Source organism: Brachyhypopomus gauderio, chromosome 2 (assembly GCF_052324685.1).
Source record: "Brachyhypopomus gauderio isolate BG-103 chromosome 2, BGAUD_0.2, whole genome shotgun sequence".
NCBI classification, from domain to species: Eukaryota; Metazoa; Chordata; class Actinopteri; order Gymnotiformes; family Hypopomidae; genus Brachyhypopomus; species Brachyhypopomus gauderio.
The window spans coordinates 10368280-10378279 of record NC_135212.1 but is presented as its reverse complement, the minus strand read 5'-3'; the positions used below and the strand labels follow the sequence as shown (position 1 = coordinate 10378279).

Below are 10000 nucleotides of genomic sequence, written 5' to 3'. Positions count from 1 at the left end.
ACTCTTCGGGTTTCAATCCCGCCGATCGGGAGGTGACAACAACCAGCGCCTCCTCCCCCCGATTCTCCTCACGCCCACGTGGTGACCGAGACCGAGACTCTCTCTCACTGCCTCCCGCTTGACGGGTCGCCCCCTCTCTCTCCTCTGCCCTCGGCCCGCTCCCCAGCTGGGCTGGGCCCGTGCCAGGGTCACTCCGCTGGGCCTCTGACAGGTTGGACGGCACCCAGAGACGTGCTGGTGCAGCGGTCGCTGGTCCGTGCCGCCTCGCGCCCACGCTGCCATCACCCCTGCCCTTGCCCGCGCCCTGGGCTGGCACCTCGTCTGGTGGCATGTGGTTCTCCTAAATGCAGCCACCCCGCCCGAACCAAAAGGCTCCCAGGGAAACGTCTCATCCGCAGCCAAACTGACGCGGACATTGCCACACGTCATTGGAGCAGAATCTGTACCTTCGGTTTATTCATATTTCATATTTATTAAATACAAAGCACAGAGTTCTGGGTGAAGTTGTTTGCAATAACAGAGGTAATTAATATGTAAAAGGCACCAGATAGATGTACTGGATAAAATATAATTACAGGAATGAGACAATACACAGGCTCAGTTTGGTAATGATAAATTGATTGTTCTTATTATTTGTCCTGTGTGTGCTTTTCAGGCAATTATGAATTTTGATGTATTCATCCGTCTTACCCCATGCTGTTGTGAATTATATTGTCATTTGACAAACCATCCACAGTCAGAGGTTCTGAATGCAAAATAATCGAGCTGTATGAATCATTTATCACACTGTTTGATCCACAAGCCACCCAGTGTTGTTTTTTCCTTCTCTTTGTGTGTATGTGACTGTTGCCATAGAGCAGCGCCACAATAATTTATTCCCCCAGCTACTTGGACCCATTAGCAAAGTTCCAGGAGACCAATTAGCATTGGAAGCCCAATGGTGCGGCTGTGGTGACAACCTTCTCAAACTGAGAAAGAAGTGTTATAAACAAACTGGACCCCAAGAGCACCAGCCGGCTCCTCGGGGACCCCCTGGCCTCTCGCACACCAAAACAAACCTTGGCAGAGTGTCCGTAATACCGCGTTAATGGCGAACCCCCCGAGGAGAGTGCGCGGGCTAGCGCTAGCCCAGCTAATGACGGCGACCTGACGCCCACGAAACAAGCAAGGGTCCTTGCTCAAGGCTCAATCCCAAAGAAAGGAAGTGGGAATAAGCCACGTTGACTAAAGGAGAACCAATGCCAGTGTATTCTGGGCTAGGGGCAAAGAGTGGCAGCTAGCCCTGTACCAACTAGCTGAAGTCCAGCCCCTCCATACCGGGTCGCTAATAATGGAGTTAGGTGTGTTTGTGGCCTATAAGCTACTGTTACGGAAATGTTACTACTGTTACTACTGTTAATTTCAAATGGTTACAGAGGTAGGTAAATAGTGTTAGTCTTGCCCATGGTCTCTTATTGGTATAGCACTTGCAAGGGATTGAACCCCAGGCCCCCATGGGAAAGGCAACATTATTACTCACTACAGCTGATATTAGCACAGAGCTTAAATTAAAGCGGCCTTCAGAGCATGCTGAGGACCAGCATCAGTGACGGGGGAGAACGCAGAGAGCCCATTTGAATCTCCACAGCCAGAGAGAGAAAGCACGAAGGTGAGACTGAAACAGTGGGGAAGGAGAAAGGATAGAGGATGTCAACAGAGGGCTTGTTTTCAAAGGGCAAGTGCTGTAATTACCCGGACAGGCGGGTTGGAGAGCACAGCCAGGGCTGGCGATCTACACCAGGCCAGTTTGGCCGTCTCTCGCCCCGTCCTGGCTGCAGAGCCGGGGCGGGCGATGTCTGGCCACCGGGCCCCTCCCCTGCGTGCCCCCATGCCAGCCTCTCATCGCCAGTCCTTGCCAGCTAGCCGCTGCCATGCCTCATTTGGTGATTTCGGGGTGCCAGTTTCCAGCAGGGAGAATAGCTGGTGAGGACCTTGGACGTCAACGGGCCGACAGAAGCCCGGGTCCCATGACAAATCACTTCCTCCCCTTTTTGAAATGGGCTGTAACAGTTGTCTCATTGAAAACCATGGTGTGTTGCAGCGTGCGCTGACGGCATCGTCATAGCGAACAGCCTAACGCCTGGCGTGCTTATTTAAGCAGTCACAACCGAACCCTTCGCTTAATTGCTGAATGCCCGCTGGCGTTAAACAATAATGTTATTCATTTGCAAAAAGGCGACGGCAAGTGGGCGAATGTTTTTCGACGGGGTCATCGGCTCAGTTACGAACCAACACTGCGATTACACTGTGATCCGCCCCCGACCTGTGCACGCGTGAGCCCGCCCATGTGTTCCGGGGCGAAGCAGGTCTCGCATGGGACCCGATAAAGAGCGCTATCACCTGGGAGGGAGAGAGACAGAGGCAGGGGGAAGCTCGTCTCACCTCACTCTCATTAGCGAATGGAAACACACCATTCATCAGGGGACGAACTGCTAATAATCACACTCAATCACGTAATGACCGCCTCGGAGTGAGCCGTCATTATGGAAATGGATCCTGTATCAAAATTATCTTGGAGGGAGAGACGCGGGCTTCGTCTGGAGACCACAGCGCAGAGGATCCAGCAGCCGGCGCTTTGAGGTTCGTAATAAGAGGTTATTCTGGAGGAACCCGTTTAGAAGGCAGAGACACTGGTGAGAGTTATGTACAGCAATAGGGGGACTGGCCGACAAAGCACTGTGATGGGGAAGATTAGTGACACCCACTTCCAGCATTCAGAAAGTGCTGACTTTCTGAATGCTGACTTAATGTTTCATTCTGAGAAGTTTCAGGCAAGTCCCTGTGACCACTCAGTGAAGGGAATGGTTATAAGCACACGTAACACTCTTAGCAGGGCCTTGTATAGAAGGCACTATGTATCCCAGAATTTCCTGGTACCCTAAGGCCTGGGTCTCCTTCATTTTTCCTTGCTGTATTATTAACACAGCTCTTTAACCTCTGACCCTTACCCCAAGGCCACTACCCAGTCCGGTTCCGACCCCAGCACTCTCACATCAGCCATGTTCACACACAGCTCCTCCCCACCGACCCCCACTGGGCATTCTGTGCGAACAAGCCCTCAGTGCTCAGGCCTCCAGCTGATGGCCCTACCAAGGGCCCATAATTACATGGCATTAAAGCGAATGGGTGTGCTGTAATGAGGGAAGCCCAGTAGGACCGCACAGTGGAGAGGGCCACATTCACATCGGCCTGCGTATGGAGCCCTGTGGCACCCCCATGAGGAGCATACTAAAGCCTGCCTCTCATCTACATAATAATGGTCGACCTTTCAAAATATATATGTGTATTGCATTTATGCAGCTGAATTTTCACACATATTCTCGAATCTCAGTTGTCCAACGAGAAACAACAGGAAAATGAGAAACTAAAAGGTTTAAAAGCAAAATGGGCTACGAGCGAGGAAAGCTTTAGAGTGAGAGCAGTGTAGCTGAGAAACTCACCTGCACATTATCTCATGGGTGAGGAGAACACGGCACATCTCTGGGTTTTTGTCTTGCCCCTCATAAATGATTGGCTTCAAAAGAAAAAGAGACATAAACGTGACATTCAACGTCATAAATGTTCATTTCTGGTCCGTGCAACACAGTGCAGCCAACGAGGCTCCGCCTACACAGCGAAATCCAAGCGTTATTTTTTTTAAACATTGCTAATGTTACTACACACACACAAACAAATAATCTTTGTCTCATTCTACACCAGCCATGCTGCTAATAGGTTAATATAATTGCAATGCCTCTGACTGGTCATTAGTTATATTTTTTTGGAACACGGAGCAATGCTGGCAGCTTTAACATATGCTAAAAGCTAAATCTGGTCATTAGTGTGAGGAGCGTAATCCAGGAGGGATCCCAGACGCCTCTGCTGGGGCCCGCACAGCGGAGCAGCCCTCCTCTTCCTCGCTCCTCTCCCTCCCGAGCTGGCAGATGGCCAGACAGGCTCCCCCCGAAAGGGAGACGTCCTGCCTGGCGTCCGTCATGGAGCTGACACTGTGGTCGGGCATGACGGATGATCGGCGCATATCATAACGGGAGCATAACCCACTCTCCACCCCTGTAGGCTGCTGTTATGCAGACACACACACACACACACACCCCCATAACCCACCTTACGACATTAGTTTCATTTGCCTTTTGTAAGTTGGTTGGACAGAGCCGGCCCGTGCCCTGGGGGACAATACTTCAAGGATAACGGCCACTTTTACATTATTGATCTCTTTCTCTCTCTCTCTCTCTCTCTCTCTCTCTCTCTCTCTGCCTAGGTTGGCCTCTGCCTCTTTATTAGTGTAGCATCCACAGATATGGGGGGGGGGGGGGGGAGTTTACACAGGGGGGGGGGGATTTCGTTGAGGATTGGCAGGGAGGGAAGGGGTCGATATTTGTATATCATCAGTATCGTCAGTCTTAATTCATGCCGCCAGTGCCGGCGTGGCCCACCCGAGCGTACACCCGAGCGTACACCCGAGCGTACACCCGAGCGTACACCCGAGCGTACACCCTCACGCGCTCTTGACACCGGTGATGAGCAGTGGCTCTGTGGACGTGTACTGCCTTGGCCGTGAAGGCGTGCGGAGCATGTACAGTAAAAGAAATGTTGCTTCCCTCTGCAGAATATCCTGAAGTGGAAGCCGACGGCAAATGGAGAACAACCTCAGAGTGCGTCGGCGCATCGATTATGTTTCCCATTCAGATCGGTGATATGCCGCATGTGTACTTTGGAGGAAAGGGTGTTCATCTGGGCAGAGGTATGTGTTGTAGCCAGGGGAGGATCCCTCTCTAACATCTATTATCCGTAATCAAGAGCAACAGAGAAACAACGGAGATCAATATCTGCACACCTTGTGCTTTCATAGAGCAGACGCATATTCATGTGAGCACGTGTGTGTGTGTGTGTGTGTGTGTGTGTGTGTGTATGAACATGCATGTGTGTGTGTGTGTGTGCGTGTATGCAAGAACACGTGTGTATGTGATGTGCGTGTGTGTGTGTGTGTGTGTGTATGCATGCGCAAGAATATGTGGGGGTGTATATGTGAGTGTGTAAAAGACCATGTGTATATTTGGGTGTATATGTGTGTATGAGTGTGTTTGCATAGGTGTATTTCCATAGGTGTGTGTGTGTGTGTGTGTGTGTGCGTGCGTGCGTGCGTGTGTGTGTGTGTGTTTGTGTGTGTGTGTGTGTGTGTGTGTGTGTGTGCGTGTGACCGTTTGTGTGCGTGCGTGTGTGTGTGTGTGTGTTTGTGTGTGTGTTTGTGTGTGTGTGCATGTGTGTGTGCGTGCGTGCGTGCGTGTGTGTGTGTGCATGTGTGTGTTTGTGTTGTGTGTGTGTGTGTGTGTGCATGTATGCAAGAACATGTGTGTATGTGATGTGCGTGCGTGCGTGTGTGTGTGTGTGTGTGTGTGTGTGTGTGTGTGTGTGTGCATGTGTGTGTTTGTGTTGTGTGTGCGTGTGTGTGCGTGTGTATGTGTGTGTGTGTGTGTGTGTGTGTGTGTGTGTGTGCGTGTGTGTGTGTGTGTGTGTGTGCGTGCGCACTACAGAAAGCGAGAGAGAGTGATGTTTCGGGCGTGCATGGCTGCAGCTCTCTTTTGTTGTGGTGGGGATTATAGTCTCTAGCGTGCAGGCTCTGCAGATACATTAAGGCCTATTGATTGGTCTCCGGGGCTGACGCTTTGTCGAGGACCTGGTTGCCATATCGATCTGAGGCAGCCTGACACACCATGACAACGGGTCCTGCTGAGCCAATGACAGCATAAGCCGGTGGGAGGAGGGGCCTGGGGGGGGGGGGGGGGGGGGGGGGGTGCAAGGATGGGGCCAGAATTAGGATCCATTTCACCACAGAGAGATCTAGTGGAACTGAGTCTAACGTTAGCGTGACTTTGTTTAGGATGGAGGTCTTTAGCTTAGTTCATGAGGACCTCACAGGCAACGCACACAGAATATCCATATAACAGAAAGCCGGACAGCTGGATCCTCAAATGCGCTGGATGGGATTTAACATAGAGCCAGACTGCTAGACGTGTGTTGCTGCTCTCTGGAAATTAAGACTGAAACTTTGTAAAGAATGAAAAGATTCACCCCCCGTTGCCTGTACCTGAAGTGGTCGTCTCTGCTGGGAACGCTCCTGTCAAAAGTTGAGTGGATACAAACAGGTCTAGAGTAGATGCTTACGGATAGATCTTGAAATAGGAACGTTTTTTTTTCCAGGTTCGCTCATGAGCTGGTTCATATATTCTTCCCTCACGCCAATTCCTATGAATTCTCCATGAGGTCAGAGCGGATGAAGCAATGGCTACATCATTCCCAAAGGCCAGAGACAAACAGCATATCTTCTTGTTATCCTGGTTTGACTTGAGACAGACAAAGGAAATTGGAGCAGGAACCTACTCACCTGTTTGGTCATGGAGTCTATCAAACGCACGTACAGGTCCTGCTCCGTCCGGATTCCTGTAAAATTTGGCAAAAGATAAAGGAATTACTTAGACACAATAACAATAAGACCACTTAGAAACACTTACTAGACTTACTTACTAATGCTTACAGAAAACACCCTATCTAAGTGACATGGAAAACAGCGTTCGTCTAAGACATTTTATAGCGTCTCAGGGTGTAAAAGCCTTTTTTTTTTATTGTAAAAAAAAATCTTTCCTCCATATAGCCGTACGAGGACATTCCAAACACGATATCCGTGTTTCCTTTCACTCAGCATAAAATTTTACTTCACTCAACAGGTTTATGGAAAAGCCAACAGGCACCTGCGAAACGCTTTAGCTTTCGGCTGCTCAAATGAGACAGACTGAGACATAAACTGAGATATTGGGGTTTTTTTAAGCACGTGTTTGTCAGGTCCAGTTCAGGCCGGGCCTACTGAAACAAACAAACACTCGTCCATAAAAGCCTGTCTGGTACAAATAAGTCTGGATTACACCGCTCAACAACCCTCTTCAAACACAAATCCAAGTCTTTAATGTTAGTGTGAGCAAACAGAGATTAGCTCCTAATTAAATGTTTCGGAAAACAAATTTGCCGCACCGTTCCGTGCGGAGCACGCGTGTAAAACTCTCGCGGCTTTGCGTGTCTTGTTGTCTGAGACGTTCATCGACACCCTCCCTCCCCTTTAGCAAAAACAAACAAGGTTCTGTGCTTCAGCTTATAGAATGAATGTATTATTCATAGCGTTCCCGCCTTCAAATCTGTGAGAGTGGGGGCTTTCCCTGCCCTTTGCCGTCTCCGCATGCGGAGAATCCGCCCCCACACAAGTACTCCATATCCGTCTCTACTGTCTATTAGCCTAACTCCACGCCGAAGACCCCTGCAGGTAAGCGAGGGGGGTGGGGCATGGCAGGGGGCGGGGCACAAATGCCCGCCGGGAAGGCTAACCCCCATGCTAACCCTGTCAGCAGGGCAGGGCAGGTGACATTTATGCATTGACGTTATTTCAATTTGCACAAAAAAAAGTGTAAAAATAAAAAAAGTGATGATTGTGAAAAGTGAAAATTGTTATTGTGCTTTGTGTACGCAGGTCGAAGTGGAATGTTGCTGTAGGGTTAAAAAGGAAGTTGGATCTGGTGGGGGGTGATGGGGGTTGATGGAGGAGGGGGGTGTGGGCAGATGGGATTAAAATCAACCTCTCCCAACATAAACAGATGGAAGCCTTAAATACTCCTCCACATGTGTGAAGCAGGCCATACACAGTGGACGCTATGACTGTGGGGCCTGCTCCTGGTAGTGATGGAGGTTGGGGTAGGGGGTGGTGGTCGGGGTAGGGGGTGGAGGTTGGGGTAGGGGGGAAGGTGGGGGTGAAAAGTCTGCCATCTTACCGTTACTGTATAGGAGCTGTAACCTGTAGTGGATTCCATTGTTGGTCTTCTCACCGTTGTATTCCTAATCCAACAAGAAATGAGGGTGTCAGAATCTGAACTCATAAACACGTCAAACACTCACCGACATGCTCACACACACACAGACACACACCCCCACACACAGATGCAATGGGTCATCTGGTTAACACGTCCTAATCCAAGTTCTTTGTGTCTAACCGGTAGCTCGGCATAGCTTTAGCCCTAATCCCGTCATATGTTGGCTCTGTGGAAACTTAATCCGAAAATTCCCACTGCTGGGAATAATCTCGGTAATTAGAAGTGCACATGCCAAGCCACAGCTGAGATTGATGGCTGCTCTGTGAACTAAAAATGTACTCAGTGATACAATGAATTCTGTAACTAGAGGTTATACACTGCAGCTTTACCACCAGATCTTATTTGCTAATTGTTTACTTTTTAAAAACTGCACCCTTAAAGGCACACCAAGAATCTGCACATAAAATTAGTTCACATTTATGTTACCCATAAACAAAATTGTTTTTAATCGCCAGGAGACTTCTAAAGCTCTGGCAGATTTATCCCAAGTTATGACAGTTTTGTCATAATTTGGGGTGAGTCTATGGGATTTTACTGTGTAAATTTTACTGTCTAAAATAGTCAACAGCAGAAAGACAACCAGCAGTTCAGAACAATCCACAATCTGACAACGGCTCCTTCAGGATTTAAACCGTCATATCTTAAATCTTTCCCCTTTCCTAGTGGAGTTCAGCGGGAATCTGTGTCTTTGTGCGGTTTTCACAGGCTGCTCAAGGACACTTTAGCGTACGTATCGCATTAAGTTGACTAATGTTAGGTGTGACATCACAGCCTGTCCTGTGAGTAGGTATCACTTCCAGGTAAAGCCAGACGAAGACTTGGCAACATCCACGTGACCCCAGAGGGTTTCGTTTCACTGCGGGGCCACAGGATCAAAACTCACCGACGCTCATCCTAAATCTGTCTCACCTCTTCCTTACATCCCAATCTTTCTTTTTCTTGTACCCTTTCATACTCTCCCTCTCTCTCTCTCTCTCCATCTTTCATCTTATTTTAGCTTTCTTTGCCTCTCTCTCTCTCTCTCTATCTCTCCCTCTCATTCTCTCTCTCTTCCTCTCTTTCTCTCTCTCCCTCGATTCCTTCCACATCTCCATTGCTGCCAGGATTTGTGGTGATGTCTTGGCAGTGACCCAGAGTGGAGAGAGGAGCTGAGCTGAGCGGGTATCGGGGTGGGCTGCGTGATTGGGTGGAGGGAGGTGTATGGAGGTCGGGGCGGAGCGAGGTGTATGGGGGTCGGGGCGGAGGAGAACGGGCAGCGAGGACGGAGGGGTGACCGTGCCAGCTGGACCCGGTCCCACCTGACTGGGGGTGGAGCTGTTCTCTGTAACCTTTTACTGAGAGCAACCCCCAACATACACTCACCCTCACACACCCACGCATGCACACACACACACACACACACACACACAGCAGGCCTACCAGGACTACCTCCTGACACACACAACACACACACTGCGCGGTTGGCAGGTAAAGCACAGGTCTGTGCACCAGAGTGAAGACACACGAGCAGGAGGTGTGGGGACAGGAGACGATGGCGAGTAATGACCTGAGATTTGCTCAGACTTAAGCAAGGGAGAAATCTCTCACCTTTGTGATTTAAAAATAGCGATGGGCAAATTTAAGTATCATGAAGAAATACATAAAACAAGAAACGTATAATAAAACAATGAGACTGACAAATGTGAGACTTTTTTTTTGTAATATTATTTTTGTTGGTCTAATCATAGGAATTTGTGAAGGCTTTTGTTCCCTTTTTTCCTGAGTTTGGACTCTTTACTGCCCCCTACAGGTAGTTTTAGGAATGTCCGCTCTATAATATTCAGTGACATAAAGACAGCGCTCCAGATAGGAGACAATACTGATCTCCCAATCACTATAAATGAAACATTCAATAAAACAACACTCAGTATTCCTCAAAATGGTCTGAACAGAAAAAAATTAATCTAAATGGAAACAGAGTTGCATGGATATAAATTGGAAAAAGTAAAACTGAATTGTATATCATTTGAAATGTTAGGAAAACGTCCTCACTTTTTTAACCATTTTTCTCA

At 48.9% G+C, this 10000-nt stretch overlaps 1 protein-coding gene across 1 annotated transcript in view; it reads right to left on the bottom strand.

Moving 5' to 3' along the window:
- Positions 1-10000, bottom strand: part of LOC143508641 (transcription factor COE3) — a 41078-nt gene that overhangs the window by 17671 nt on the left and 13407 nt on the right. Inside the window, exons 3-5 of the mRNA XM_076997305.1 lie at positions 7851-7914; positions 6422-6477; positions 3480-3553 (exon numbers count right to left, since the gene is read on the bottom strand). Of these exons, the coding sequence (XP_076853420.1) occupies positions 3480-3553; positions 6422-6477; positions 7851-7914 (194 nt within the window). The remainder of the gene's footprint in view (positions 1-3479; positions 3554-6421; positions 6478-7850; positions 7915-10000) is intronic.